This window comes from Macaca thibetana, chromosome 20 (assembly GCF_024542745.1).
Source record: "Macaca thibetana thibetana isolate TM-01 chromosome 20, ASM2454274v1, whole genome shotgun sequence".
NCBI classification, from domain to species: domain Eukaryota; kingdom Metazoa; phylum Chordata; class Mammalia; order Primates; family Cercopithecidae; genus Macaca; species Macaca thibetana.
Window position 1 is genome coordinate 16,045,885 of NC_065597.1, and position 15,897 is coordinate 16,061,781.

Consider the following 15,897-nt stretch of genomic DNA (forward strand, 5'->3'; position numbering starts at 1 on the left):
TAGTACTGTCTGCCTTCCCCCAGAGCTCATTTTGGAATTTTATGGTAGGTATTTTGTTATATTTGGTGTCAGTGGTAACATTGCTGCTAGCGTTGTGGATGGGAGCCAGGATCCTGCAATGTACAGGACAGTCCTGCCCATTGAAAAAAATGTTCACACTTTCAAATGTCTTGAACATTCAGGTAGGTGAAAATTCTGTGTCTAAATTATCTGAATCTAAACCTGTTTTCTGGATAAACATGTATTTTTGCACAGTTTTAACATACACTGATGTTCCAGGAATGTAATTATTGTATAATCAAGAGACGATTGTCCTGTGTTTCATTCAGAACTTCACCAAAACGTGTTTGCCACTTTGGATCACAATTTTGTGATTTTTGAAACAATGTAAGTCACAGCTTTGTGGCTGTGGCATTCAGACAACGTCTATGTGTAAAGGCGACCACCTCATTAGGTCTCCTGCAGCAGCCAAGACCAAACACATTGAAGTATGTGACAGATGACGTTCCTCTTTTTTTTCTATTTCATTACACTTAAGGCATAACATTACTTTTTAATATGTAGGTGTGTATGTTATGTATGATTTTCTAGGCCATTATGTATGAGTATCAGGTCAGGAGAATAAGATGGACATTACAAACTATTTGTTAGCAAAAGGGGGCAGTGGGTGTGAGTGACAGCGCGCCATCCACTGGTCCAGTTCCAAGACTCCCACACGTGGCCGCACCTGCAGTTTCACCTCCCCGGGCTGGGTCCCTGCTTGGCTCTAATTCTTACCTGCCCCATTCCCCAGGGGTAACAGTCCGCGTGGGCCAGACCCGAGCTAGCCGCCCGGGATCCGGTCACAGCTGGCCGGGCGTGACCACCGCCGAGGCGGAGAGACCTTGCTCCTAGAGAGGCTCGGCCGCCTGGTGACGCACATCCGGCAGCGCCGGGGAGCAGCCCGCTGCGGAGGTGAGTGCAGGGCTCCGGGCGCCGTGGGCCGTGCCCTGTCCCACAGGCTCTGGGTCTGGCTGAGACGCACTCCCACCCTGGGTGCAGCTGGGTCTCCAGTGGCCTACGCTGCCAGGAGGCCCAGGCTGGGAGAGGGAGCAGGGCGGCGGCCCGGGGTGCTCTTCCGCGCTCCTCAACTCCAGCTTTGGTCTTTGTGGCTCAGTAGGTTGCGCCCATTGGAAGGGGAAACCCGTGTTGCTGTCCCAGCCACGAGGCCCCGAGCATTTAGCACTTGATCAGCTGGGGGAAGATGTGTCGGTGCAGCTAAAGGGTGGAATATTTGTGGGCATGAAGCGGCCCGAGGTGATACCACAAGTCGTTTGACATGTTGAGGTCTGGCAGGAACATTAACCTACGTGCATCCCAAGTATGGACCGTGTGCTCCCAGGCTCCTGACATAGGGTCAAGAATTAGGGCCGCGTGGGAGCGCAGAGCCCCTCCCAGTCACCCGGCAGCAGAAGCCCGGCTTTTGGAGGACACTGTCTCCTGGAGCAGTGTCGGCCCTAAAAGGTAACTCAGCCCTACTTCTCTCGGCTCTGGGGTGACAATGACCTGGGAATGACTTCTACAACGTAATTACGAGTTCACTCAGTTTTAGAATGTATTTAATAGTTTCAGAATCGCTAATTCACACCCCCATGAAAAGCAAATTTACTACCTAAAGTACAGTACTTGAATACAGGTCTTTTTGTCTTTAATCTTATGGTGTTTAGTCAAAATAATGTTTTCCAAAGTTGCTTACCCCTTTTCTTTCCTACCACTTAGGTGTGGTTATGTTCATTGTAGTATAGTTAGGCACATTGGCTATTCTTTGTATTACATTTTGGGTCCTCACTTTCACCCTATCCTTGCTGGTTTATATATTTATTTAAAAAATATATTTATATGTTATATATAGTAATAAAAAGCATCCATGAACATACCACTCAATTAAGAAAGAGAAGATTGCCAGTACTGCTGAATTTATCAATGTGTTCCTCCTCCTCAACCCAACTCCCAGCCTTCAACCCCTAGAGGTAACAGTTATCTTGAATTTTGTGTTAATTGTAGCCCTATTATTTTAAAAAATAAGTACATATGCATGTATCTGTAAGCAATGTACTTAATTTTTTTTTTTTGAGCTTCATATAAATGACACCATTGTGTGTATAAGTCATCTGGGACTCTCATAATTCAATGTTAAGTTCCCAAATTCTTTCTGTGTGTAGCTTCTGGGTAATGTTCCATTGTAAAAACTGTATGAAAATTTATTGGTGTATTTTCAGTGAACATGTGGGTTGTTTTCAGTGTTTTGTTATTAAAATGTGCTGATAACATTTTTGTACATACCTCCTATGTATGAGAGTTTCTCTAGGATGTAAATTTTTAAAATTAGGCACAAATGTTGAATTATGTTAAACACCTTTGGTATCTGTTTTGTTTTTTGTTTTTTTTTTTTTGAGACAGAGTCTCACTCATCGCCCAGGCTGGAGTGCAGTGGCGTGATCTCAGCTCACTGCAAGTTCCGCCTCCCGGGTTCACGCCATTCTCCTGCCTCAGCCTCCAGAGTAGCTGGGACTACAGGCGCCCACCACCACGCCCGGCTAATTTTTTGTATTTTTAGTAGAGATGGGGTTTCACCGTGTTAGCCAGGATGGTCTCGATCTCCTGACCTCGTGATCCGCCCTCCTTGGCCTCCCAAAGTGCTGGGATTACAGGCGTGAGCCACCGTGCCTGGCCTGGTATCTGTTGAGATGGACAGTGTGTTTATCTTTCTTTGATTTATTAATGTGAAAAATATACTAATTAATATCCTAACGTTGAGGTTTGTTTATCTTCGTGGGATAATCCTACTCACTCATGATGTATTTAATGAACTACTGGAGTCTATTCCTTGATAGAATTTTTGCATTAGAATTCATAAATGAGACTAGTCTATAGTTTTGTATCAGTATTGTGCTGGCACCATAAAAACAATTGGGAAACTTACTTTGCTGTGCTCTGCTGCGGTTTACATAGTGTTAGAATTACTCATTTCCGAAACATTGAAAGGATTTGCTCATGACACATCTGAGCTCAGTGTTTTGTGAGAGTTAGTTCTTCACTGGCCATCTTGGTTTAATTAGGTAAAAGTAATCAAGGATTATGTTGAAAATCTGTATAATGTCATAACAGGAAGAAACCTGGAATCGTATTTTAAAAAAACTTTCCCCTTGGGAGGGAGCCAAGAGACCAAAGAATGCCTTGGACAAGTCCAGCTTGGCAAGTAGATGAGTTTATCAGGACTTACATACTTACTCCTGGATGGCAGCAGGACAGCTTTAGAGGCCTGTGCTGCCCCTCATCTCTAAGTACTTTTAAGAGAATTTTCTGGCTCTCTGTCTACTGCATTTAAACGATGAGACTTCTCTTGGTAGGTTCTCAATACTTTCTAGGATGTTTACGTTCTTGCAGACACCTGCTCCTCTGCTGAGCCCCATGGTCTTGACTCACTGCCTGGCCTTCAAGGTTCAGGTAGCGGGTATACACCCTTGACTAGCTGAGTGGGGTATCTATCGCACACTACATATGTAACTGGTAGAGTTGGTTTATCTAAAAATAGAGTTGTATATTCTCCCATCACAGAATAAGTTTTCTCTTTAAACACCAGATAATATATATTTTTAAAGGGACACGAGTCATAAAAAAATCCTGAAAAATGTGTAAAGTAGAAGTTGGTAGATTGAATTATATAACCAGCATGCAATAAAGCCAGAACTTATAAACAGAAGAAATTAGCAACAGCAAATGATCCTAAGCAATTACTAGGTCAGAGACAAAACAGAATTGCTGACTGACTATAAAACAGTAATTAGAACATGAAATATAAAAACGTCTGGAATGTGGCAAATAGTGTATCCTGAGGAAAATTTGTGGCCTTGTAGGCTTTAATTGCCAAACAGGAAAGAATGAAAATAAATGAATAAGTCAATAGGAAAAAAGCCTTTTGTAGTCTAAGCTTCCCCAAAAGCAGAACTTGGAACAAAGATTTGTATGTAGGAGTTTATTTAGGAATGTGGTCGCAGGGGCAGAGTGAAAGACAAGGGGAGTGAAACAGAGATGGGAGAACTGGTACGAGGATGCATTGGTATGCTCGGCCCTCAACAGGCTCTGCCTTGCAGGGCCTTTGAGGAGCCTTGGAGTCTTAAGGCCGCCCTGCTGGGGGATCGACAGGGAAAACATTTATCCATTAGTTTCTCTCCGCCATTGGTCAAGGGGGTCCCACAGGTGTTTACGCATCTGCACTTCAGGGCCTAGCAGGTGTCCACAGGTGTCCCACATAGGACACCAGAGAAGCCCCAGGGCAGGAACCAGGTATAGGTGATGTAGGTGCTTGTGAAGGTTCCGGTAGGTTGCAGCTTCACAAAGCTGACTAAGGCCTCTGTAGAACTGGACTAAGGATGAGATAAGAGGATTGGAGTGGTGCTTACACTGCCCCTTACAGAGTTGAAGGAAGAAACTAAGACAGCAGAATTAGTGAATTTAAAACAAATACAAGAAAGTAGTGTTGCTCAGCTAGAAAAGCTGGTTCTTTGAAAACAAAAGGAAACCACATTAAAATAAGTAAACCACTGGTCAGCCTAACTGTATTAGTCTGCTTGGGCTGCCATAACAAAATACCATAGACTGGGTGGCTTCACCAACATACTTACTCCTCACAGTCCTGGAGACTGGAAGTCCAGGATCAAGGTGCCAGCTGATTTTGGCTCCTGCCAGGGCTGTCTTCCTGGCTCATAGAGAGTAGCCCTCTCATTGTGTCCTCACATGGGGGAGGTAGGGGGTGAGTGGGTACGTGGGCTCTGGGTCTCTTCTTCTTCTTGTAAAGGCACCAGCCCTATTGGACCTCATTTAACCTTAGGACCTTTAGTCCCACCCTTAGGACCTCATTTATCCTTATTACATCCTCACAGGCCCCGTCTCCAAGTACAGTCACTTGTCTCATGAAGCTAGAGCTTCAACATATGAATTTGGCAGGGACATAAATGTTTAGTCTCTAACTCTAACCCTGGGAAAAAGGTCTAGAAAGCACATATATTCAAAAGAAGAAGTGGGAAAAGCAAACTAGCTCTGGATATGGAGGAAATGGAAAGAATCATGAATCAGTATTTTCTGCAACTCTGTACTTGTAAAGTTGAAATCCTGGAAGAAATGGCTGATATTTTTTAGGAAAATGTAATTTCAAGAATGACTTTAAGGGCAGTAGAAGTCAGAAAATCACCAGTCCATGTGTTTTTGAATACAGTGAACAAGAGGTGCTGGGTCACGGGACTGGCTGCTACAGTGATCTCTCTCAGGAGCTGAGGCAGAAGTGCAGGCCTTGGCTCATTCACTATCAGAAGACTGGAAAATATGGGAAACAGCCTGGTCCCTTACTTCCAGCTCAGCTTCCTAAGGACAGCCTGTGCTGTCCTGAGGAGGACTGACCTCCCAAGACCTCTCCAGAGGTGTTAGGATTCTTGAAGACATTCAGAGCTCTGAGGAAATGGGGCAGGATACTGGGGGCAGCTTTCCTCTTCTCCAGGTGCTGCCTCCCTGAGGCTTGACTCCCCAGACCTGTGTACTGGGGCTGCAGCCCAGCCAGCCCAGCTTTTCCTGCTGTGATACTGAAGATGATACTTGTTTTGAGAAAGAGAAATAAGTCAAAGATCTTGGTATTGTCCTATTTCTTGAACTGAATTGTTGATACATGACTCTTTGCTTTATTTTTAGGTTCTGCCTACATTTTATTGTATTTATTTTTATTTTTTATTTTTTTGAGACAGTGTCTCACTCTCATCACCCAGGCTGGAGTGCAGTGGTGTGATCTTGGCTCACTGCAGCCTTGACCTCCTGGGCTCAAGTGATCCTCCTACCTCATACTCCCGAATAGCTGGGACCACGGGCACGTGCCACCACTCCTGGCTAATTTTTGTATTTTTTGTAGAGACAGAGTTTTGCCACGTGTCCAGGCTGGTCTTGAACTGAGCTCAATTGATCCACCCGCCTTGGCCTCTCAAAGTGTTGGGATTATAGGCATGAGCCACCGTGCCCAGCAGGTTTTATATGCACTCTTCTTCTTATTATTTTTAAATTTTTGTTTATTTTTTAATTTTATATATACACTCTTCTGTGTGTGTGATATGTATCAGAATTGTAAAGTCCTAGGGTTCCTGGCAGTGAATTTCAGTGTCATAGCCTGGACTCCTAGGCACTGAGCCAGTGAACAGATCACTCCCTTCTTGGGCAGCTCCTGTTCACACTCTTATTTGGATGCAAGCTGCCTGTGTCTTGCATTTTCTGTGAGGGGCTGTGTTGCTCTGGTGGGGGTGGCTTGCCTCACACTTGTTTCTCGTTGTGTTTCTCCTTAGCTCCAGTCCTTCTCTGAGAGGGGGACCAGGGGATGGCAGCCATGCACCTGACAGCCTGGTCCCAGGTGAGCTGTTGGTCCTTCAGCTCTTCTTCTGGGCAGTTTCAGATTGAAAAACATTGAGAAGGGGAGCTGGTGAGCCTCGGGATGACAGCTGCTTCCACCTGCTGGACTGCAACTTACGGGAAAGAGGTGTTGTGCGGGGTGGGTGGCAAAGACCAGGACAGTAGCGAGTGGAGGCAGCGGGAGAGTGAGCAGGAGAGCAGGAGGGTGGTGGTCTTCTGCACACTGAGGGTCTCTGCTCCTCTCTACAGGAGCACCCCCAGCATAGGGCTCTGGGTGAATGGGGACATGGAAGCTGCCCCTGTGGGATGTTCTGTGCAGGAGTGTGAGTGGAGGACAGTCACAGAGGATTGGACTATCTGTGGTGGGGATGTAGGGAAGAGGAATAGCAGGACCTGATCAGAGAAGGATGGCTGTGCCTCTTAATTCAGGGATAAGAGAAGGTCACAGGGAGTGGAGTCAAGGGAGGGGAAAGAGAGTCACATGGGATGAAATGTCTCATTGTCCTTGTGAAGCTTTCAAAGCTTAGCATGCAGACTTTAGGTATCTGAGAAGAACTTTCCACCCTGTCCTGCAGAAAAATAAACCTGCAAACCAAATTTTCCATACACTTTCAGGGACTTCACGGATCCCCTGAAGCTCATCCATGGGCTTCCATGGACTACAGGTTGGGAACAATCATAGCCACAGTCACACTAGTTGTATTGTTGGAGGCTTACTATGCTCCAGGCGACATGCTAAGCCCTTTGTATGGCCGTTTGCTCCTGACAGCCGCCCTCTGTGATAAGTGCTGTGTTGTACTCTTTCCACCTAAAAAGAAAAGGCAAAAGGGGAGTAGAGTAACTTGCCCAGGATCACAGAGTTATTAAGTGATTCAGAACTGCTCAGCCATAAGGCAGCTGTGGAACCAGTGATGTTAACTTGGTCAGGTTTGTGATGTGTATGGAATAACTGGTAAGGAAGATTCAAAAACACGGTGACCACTTCACAAAGAAGAATCCCACTGGTCCCGTGACATGGGCTTCATCAAGGAAAGCCATCATTAAAGAGGGATCCGATTCAAGTAATGCTTAAGAGAAAAATCACGGCCCGGTGCGGTGGCCCACGCCTGTAATCCCAGCGCTTTGCGAGGCTGAGACGGGTGGATCACTTGAGGTTAGGAGTTCAAGACCAGCCTAGCCAACATAGTGAAATGCTGTCTCTGCTAAAAATAGAAAAATTAGCTGGTTGTGGTGGTGCATGCCTATAGTCCCAGCTACTCAGGAGGCTGAGACAGGAGAATCGCTTGAGCCTGGGAGGCAGAGATTGCAGTAAGCTGAGGTCACGCCACTGCACTTCAGCCTGGGTGACAGAGTGAGACTCCATCTCAAAGAAAAAAAAAAAATCTTTCAGACATAGAGAGTCAAAGGATTCATGATAATAAGGAAGGCGGGAAGTCAAGAACAATTTCCAGGTTTCTGGCTGGGGTTTCTTGTATGGATGATTCTGACCCCATCTGAGGTGTAAATTCAGAAGGAAGTGCCAACTTACTGGGGTTGTGGTGGCAGCACACAGTGAAGACATTATATTTTGTGCACAGAAGTTACTTGTTGAAGGTCACACAAAGAAGACTCACAGAAACACCTAGAGGTTGGACTAGAATTGCTGTTGGGTGGAGGTCAGTAGACTCCAGGAAGACACATCCTGGCAGAGAACAGTTGAGCAGCAGATCCCTGCCAGTGAGTCCCTGTGGTTGTTAGAGCAGGTTGAGGTGGGCAGAGGGTGAGCCTGCCAGAGGCTGCAGCTGCCCAGGAGGGGTGGTTGGGCCTGAGAACGACACGCAGCATCCCTGAGTGGTGAAGCTTGTGCCAACCACATAGCTTAGTGATGCAAAGGGAGAGTAGCCGGCCAGTGGGAAGGCTGATCTCCCTGCTTTCCCAAATGTTCTTGGAGACAGTGAAGCTTTCGGAGAAGCTGGAAAGGATGAGACTTGAATAGGAGAGGGAAAGGAAAATTCTGGCTTTCCAGGAAGACCCCACAGCCTGGGCAGCATGGAGCATCCGTGGCTGGAGGTGCTCAAGCAGAGGCTGCACAGCCCCTTGTTAGGGGGTGTGTGAGGGGAATCCGGTGGGGCTGAATGAGACAGAAGCCGTGGCTGATCTTTGGGGGTGGCTTGAGCTGTGAGGATGAAGGCGATGGGTGGGTAGCGGAACAGGGCTGAGGTTAGGCGCAGGGGAGCCAAGACCTCAGGGGAGTGGTGTGGGAACTGCTGGTGGATCTGCCCCGAGTTTGCCGAGAGGGAGCAGCTTATCTAAAAGAGTGGAGTTGGCTTTAGAGAATTTGCTTATAGAAATTTTTTTTCTTTCAGCCTGTCTTATGTTACCTCTTATTTGTGTGAAAAATGGCATGAGGTTTCCCTGCTGTGGGAGAAGTTGGATGCTCTGTAGTTTACTTTCTCGATGTTTTTTCTGAGATGTTTCCCTTGTTGTTAATGTTTTGTGCTCTCACAAGCACCCTCCCCAAGCCCTTATACTGCCCTCTGCCCCTCACTTAGGGCCTGAGCCATGGAATTGGCCCTAGGGCAGCAGGAACCTGTTGTTTCAGAAGTTGGTGACCTTTGAGGACGTGGCTGTGTACTTCACCCAGGCGGAATGGGATGGTCTGTCCCCTGCACAGAGGACCCTGTACAGGGATGTGATGCTGGAGAATTATGGGAATGTGGCCTCCCTGGGTAAGTCCTCTCTCTCCTGGGAATCTGGACTCTGCCAATTGGGGTTTCTGGCTTGCTTCTCCCTTACAGGTTACTGGGGGGATCTCTGGTAATCCTTTACTGAGTGAGAGCCTCAGAGCTGTTCCTAATTTCCTAGACTAAGAGGTTACTGGCAGGGGCAAACACCAAGCTTTTTGTAGGCCTATATAGGACTTTGCTTGGAACTGGTATGTACTGTTGATCCAACACATGAAAGCTATATTTTGGAAACACTGGAATCCAGTGACTTCCTGTTCCATAGTGGCATCTTCAGTTCCCCCCTCATCTTACCTATCTTGAGTCTTTTCAAGGATCTCAGTGTACTCTGGATATTTCAGGCCAAGGTCGAAAAGTGGTATCCCTTTGGGCAGAATCTCCCTGCTTGCCCTGCATGAGGTCTCCTAGGCCTAAAGTCTGGGCCCTTCCCAGGCGCTCCCACACTTTCCCAAGCCTTCACTCCCAACCCCCACACTTGCCTCCCAAAGCCTTAGATGTCTCCAAGGTCTCTGTAGTCCTTCCTAAGCCCCACAGTACTTTCCTATAGTCCTGAGGCTTGGGACCTCCTGGGGTTCTTACCTTCTCTCCCCACTGCTGAGACAATCTGAGAAGAGGCTTAGGAATTTATCTGTGGGAGATTATTCATCTGTCTCTCCTATTTACCTCTCCCAAACCAGGATTTCCACTTCTCAAACCTGCTGTGATCTCACAACTGGAGGGAGGAGGTGAGCTGGGGGGCCCATCTCCACTGGCTGCAGGAACAGGCCTCTGGGGCCTCCGGACTGGTAAGGAAGGTACATATTTCCCATTCTGTTGGAATTTAGCACTTTAGGCATAAAGCCAACTTCAGCAACATATAAGCATACTATGTTTATTGGCCGGTCATACAGAGTAAAGTTTAAGTACATTTTGATGATTCATAGAGATAGGTAGTCCTTATCTGTCTTCAAAGTTTGTTGTGTCTAATTCCAAGAACAGATCTTTTTTCAAACCCTTCATTCTGACTCTTTTCAGTTCTTAATTTTGGAATCCTGCCTTTCTCAGACAAAATTAATGGACTCAGTAATTTGGGGGTTCCTTGGCATTTCTAAGCATTGTTCACATAGTGTGGAGGATACAGAATTAACAGCCTTTTCACACAGACAGAAGTGGTTAAAAGCACAGTCTTTAGAGGAGACTTTTCTGAAGTCCAGTCCCAACTGTGTTGCTTCCTAATTTGTGTGACTTTGAGTGGGTTATTTGAGTGTTCTCATCTCTGAAAATGGGTTAATAATAAAAGAAGGTAATAGTACTAGTCTTGTGGGTTGAGGATTAAATGAGGTAACACATATCAAGTGCCTAGCTTATAGTGCATGCTCAGTTCAATATTTTTATTTTGGTGTTGGGGAAGACAGCTGTACACAGAGAAGGTAATGTGGAAGGGAGGAAGTGCTCTTGATTTTTGCTTCTTAAATGTGAATGTGTAAATGAATCCTGAGGTCTTACAGATATGCAGTAAGTGTGGAGTCTGCATTTCTATGAAGTTCCCTAGTGATGTGGCGATGCCAGTACTTCTGGTGACCAGACCACACTTGAAGGAGCAGGGCTCCAATTGGTGCCAACAGAGTAGCTGCCAAATGACTTCTCATTCCCCCGAGGTCACCTGTTATTTCTTGCATTTAGGGTCTGTGAGATTCTCTTGCATTTTTCAGTGAGTCTTCACTTTTCTTAGATGGTTTCTGTGGGTTTTTATTCCCTTTGATCATTCTATCAGATGATACCTGACCAAGGAAGGCATGCTTTGGAAATGGAGAGTTTGCCATATAATGGGCTTGACAAATACAGGAAAAAAAGTGATATTGTGAGGTCCTTAATCAAAGGACCCTGTATTTTGTCCTGTAGGCAGCTGACTGTCCTGAAGTCTTTGACTTTTCCAGGAAGCCCATCATGATCCTAGCTGGGGATAGAAACATTAATGTAGTCAATGTGTGTGGGTTAATTGGGATGAGGAATCAAACAGGCTCTAGGCAGGCAGAAGGGAGGGCAAAGGGCATGAGGCCCATGGCAGCAGTGTTGACTTCTTTTTAAAAATCTTCAGAAGCCCACTCAGTGATACCTGTTTAAGACTCGTTTGCTGGAACTGTGTCAAATGGCCATCCTCACTGCAAGAGAGGAAAATGAAAACAAGGAGAGATATTTCACCTATGATATTGAGAATAATTAAATTATATTCAGTGTTGGTGAGAATGCAGCAAAACAGGAGTAGACTTCTGGAGAGGATGACTAGACATCTGATAGAATAGATGTCTTAGTCAGTTTGGGCTACGATAACAGACTGCCATAGATCGGATGGCTTATAAACAACAGAAATTTATTTCATATAGTTCTAGAGGCTAAGAAGTCCAAGATCAAAGTGCAGGCAGGTTCCTTCTGGCAAGGGCCTGCTTCCTGGCTAATAGACAGCCATCTTCTCACAGTATCCTCACATGGTGGCAAGAAAGGGAGCTCTCTGGGATCTTTTTTAAGGTCATTAATCCCATTCATGAGGGTTCTGCCATAGCCCAACCTCCTAATACAATCACATCAGGGGTTAGGATTTCAGAGTATGCATTTGTGGGGAGGACAAACATTCAGTCTATAGCAACAGATGAGTATTATTTTTTTAGTTGGGAAGAGACCAATATTATTTAGAAAGTGCTTGCTGGGGAATCCAGGCAATTGGAGGGGCTTATTGAGAGCAATTATGAAATATTGGGGCAGGAGGCATATTACGTATGGTTGAGGAGTGATGAAAGATGAAAAAATATGAGGCAGCATTTTGGGACTCAGCTTTTGAGAAAGTTGGAAACAAATGCAGAGATCAGTAGTTCTAGTTGTAAAGACTATTGGTATTATGAAAAGACTTTTAGGGTATGATCAAGTTTAGGATTGGAGGAAGAAGTGAAAGGAAAAGGCAAGGTTAATGCAGTATTAACCTTGGAGGAATAGGAAGAAATGGGATGAAATGGCCCTTAAATAGAGCCTGTCTAAAGTAGAAATGAAGTTGAAGGAGGAATTTTGGAAAGCCCACAGTTAACATTCTAAGGAAAGAAACGAAATTATTTCCATTTTGCTCCCTGGTGCTGCTGACTTTTGTCATCCCCCAAGTTGCCACATCCTGTTGGATCCTGTGCCTTTTCCTTCTTCAGCATTTTCTATTTTTTTTTTTTTTTTTTTTTTTTTTAGGTAAGGACTGAGTGCCACAGGAACAACTAAGAAGAAACTGCAGGGTGTAGAAAAGCATGGTGTGATTAAAGAATGCTGATCTGGTGGACAAGACCTAGAATTTTATTCCACTGCTGTCACTGTTTTTTTTTTGTTTTTTTTTTTGGGGGGGGATGGAGTCTCGCTCTGTCGCCCAAACTGGAGTGCAATGGCATGAACTTGGCTCTCTGCAACCTCTGTCTCCTGGATTCGAGCAATTCTCCTGCCTCAGCCTCCTGAGTAGCTGGGACTATAGGTGTGTGCCACCATGCCCGGCTAATTTTTTGTGTTTTAGTAGAGACAGGGTTTCACTGTGTTGCCCAGGCTGGTTGCAAACTCCCAAGCTCAGGCAATCTGCCTGCCTCAGCCTCCCAAAGTGTTGGGATTACAGGCGTGAGCTACCACGCCCAGCTGTCACTTTTAACCTTCATGTGATTGGTTATGTTCTCTACAGTGGCCTTGCTTTAGGCACAGTGAGACTGGTGATTTTTTTTTTTTTTTTTTAATCATTACTTTCATTGCTTTATAATATTGACACCGACTCAACGATACAGAAAGTGTATAAAGTGGGGAAGCAAGTCCACCAGACTTCCTATGCTAGTTTGTTTAGTTTCTTATGGATTCTTCTAGAAGTTTTCTAGATATGTACAAGTATATATATCTGCCTTTTATATTTTTCTTTACACAGATGAAAATCTATTCTATATACCGGTTTTTCAACTTGTATTTTTATTTGATTGTATCTTTGATGTCTTTTTATGTCAGCATGTATGGATTTATTGCATTCTTTTACTAGTTACATATTAGTTATTCCACCTTACGGAGAAACCCTAGGTTTTTTGAACTAGTCTGATGATTTTAAGGAGCCCCCGATTATTATGGTCTTTTATAGCACAGTTCTCTTCTTTTTTCTAACATGGTTCTTACATGACATTTTATGTTTTGTTTTTTATAGTAGATATTCAGACTGACAATGATTTGACAAAGGAAATGTATGAAGGAAAAGAGAATGTATCATTTGAACTTCAAAGGGACTTTTCCCAGGAAACAGACTTTTCAGAAGCCTGTCTTCTAGAGAAACAACAGGAAGTCTACTCAACAGGAAATACAAAGAAGGAGAAGAGCAACAGCATTGATGGAACAGTGAAAGATGAGACAAGCCCCATGGAGGAGTGTTTTTTTAGTCAAAGTTCTAACTCATATCAGTGTCATACCATCAGGGGAGAGCAGCCCTCTGGGTGTACAGGATTGGGGAAAGCCATCAGCTTTGATACAAAACTCGTTAAGCATGAAATAATTAATTCTGAGGAAAGACCTTTCAAATGTGAAGAATTAGTGGAGCCCTTTAGGTGTGACTCTCAACTTAATCAACATCAAGAAAACAACACTGAGGAAAAGGCTTATCAGTGTTCGGAGTGTGGCAAAGCTTTCAGCATTAACGAGAAATTAATTTGGCATCGAAGACTTCACAGTGGGGAGAAACCCTTCAAATGTGTGGAGTGTGGGAAAAGCTTCAGCTACAGTTCCCATTATATCACACATCAGACAATCCACAGTGGGGAGAAGCCCTATCAGTGTAAGGTGTGTGGGAAGGCCTTCAGTGTTAATGGAAGTCTAAGTAGGCATCAGAGAATCCATACGGGAGAAAAGCCCTATCAGTGCAAGGAGTGCGGAAATGGCTTCAGCTGTAGTTCTGCATATATTACACATCAGAGAGTCCACACTGGGGAGAAACCTTACGAGTGTAATGACTGTGGGAAAGCTTTCAATGTTAATGCAAAATTAATTCAGCATCAGAGAATCCACACTGGAGAGAAGCCTTATGAATGTAATGAATGTGGAAAAGGCTTCAGGTGCAGCTCCCAGCTTAGGCAGCATCAGAGCATCCACACAGGAGAAAAGCCCTATCAGTGTAAAGAGTGTGGAAAAGGCTTCAATAATAATACAAAACTCATTCAGCATCAGAGAATCCACACAGGTGAGAAACCCTATGAATGCACTGAATGTGGAAAAGCCTTCAGTGTCAAAGGGAAGTTAATCCAACACCAGAGAATTCACACAGGCGAGAAACCCTATGAGTGTAATGAATGTGGGAAAGCCTTCAGGTGTAACTCCCAATTTCGGCAGCATCTGAGAATTCACACTGGGGAGAAGCCCTATGAGTGTAATGAGTGTGGAAAAGCCTTCAGCGTTAATGGGAAACTAATGCGGCATCAGAGAATTCACACTGGGGAGAAACCTTTTGAATGTAATGAATGTGGGAGATGCTTTACTTCTAAAAGAAACCTACTTGATCATCACCGAATCCATACTGGAGAAAAGCCCTATCAATGTAAGGAATGTGGGAAAGCCTTCAGTATCAATGCCAAACTAACTAGGCATCAGAGGATACATACTGGGGAGAAACCTTTCAAATGTATGGAATGTGAGAAAGCGTTCAGCTGTAGTTCTAACTACATTGTGCATCAGAGAATTCACACTGGAGAGAAACCCTTTCAGTGTAAGGAGTGTGGAAAAGCCTTCCATGTTAATGCCCATTTAATTCGGCATCAGAGAAGCCACACTGGGGAGAAACCCTTCAGATGTGTGGAATGTGGCAAAGGCTTCAGCTTTAGTTCTGACTACATTATACATCAGACAGTCCACACTTGGAAGAAACCCTATATGTGTAGTGTGTGTGGGAAAGCATTCAGGTTTAGCTTCCAGCTCAGTCAGCATCAGAGTGTCCATAGTGAAGGAAAATCCTAATAATGAGAAAGATGTAGAAAACTCTCAAGATTAATGCCAAAATGGATCAAGTATCATCAGATTCGCCCATTGAAAAACCCCCAAGAGGGAAAGAGTATGGCAGAGTCTTCATATGGAAACAGTTTTTATTCTGTTCAATTTTTAATCAGGAAAGGATGACCACTTAAAGAGAAACATCCAAGAATAAATAGCTTTGTTTTGTACTAACAGGAATTAGAAAATATAATGAAGGAAAAGATTTCATTCCCAGCAGCATCAAGAAAAGTAGATTTTCTAGAAATAAACAGTTATGGAAGACTTGTATGGAGAAATTTAAGTCTTCACTGAGAGCCACTTTAGAAAGGAAATTTGAATAAATGGAGAGAGAGAGAAGCCTTGTTGTTGGATAGGAAAACCCATACTAAAGATACTCTACCTGCATTAATTTATTTAATTTTTGACAACAAGCATGTATTACTTTTGAAAAGATGAAAAATAAAGATTTATTTAAAAAAGGAAAAAGATATGAGTACATTTTTAATTTTCATGTATTGAGAAAACCTTTCTAAGCATTAGATGAAAGTCAGAAACTAGCCACAGGGTATGTACTGATAAATTGACTACTGAAAACTAAATATTCATACATGTTTTTGTTTTAAAGTTTAAAAGATAAAGCACAAAATGTGGAAATAGTTTTGTAAAATTTGTGATATAAAAGTATAGTATTTGGGCATGGTGGCTCAGATCTATAATCTCAGTGCTTTGGGAGTCTGAGATGGGAAGATTGCTTGAGGCCATGAGT

General features: G+C 44.1%; 1 protein-coding gene across 13 annotated transcripts; it reads left to right on the forward strand.

The window, feature by feature from the left end:
* ZNF23 (zinc finger protein 23) lies at nt 1–15,617 on the forward strand. 13 transcript variants are annotated; one of them, XM_050772714.1, is made up of 5 exons: nt 1–954; nt 6,360–6,424; nt 9,005–9,131; nt 9,824–9,931; nt 13,324–15,617. In XM_050772714.1, exons 2-5 carry the CDS (start codon nt 6,392–6,394, stop codon nt 15,114–15,116), a joined length of 2,061 nt encoding a protein of 686 aa, XP_050628671.1. In that variant the 5' UTR covers nt 1–954; nt 6,360–6,391; the 3' UTR covers nt 15,117–15,617. The 13 variants fall into 13 exon arrangements, with proteins under 13 accessions (XP_050628671.1, XP_050628667.1, XP_050628669.1 ...); XM_050772710.1 differs by having other exon boundaries at nt 5–954; nt 9,824–9,940; XM_050772712.1 differs by having other exon boundaries at nt 5–954; nt 9,008–9,131; nt 9,824–9,940.
* Nucleotides 15,618–15,897: the final 280 nt, after the last annotated feature.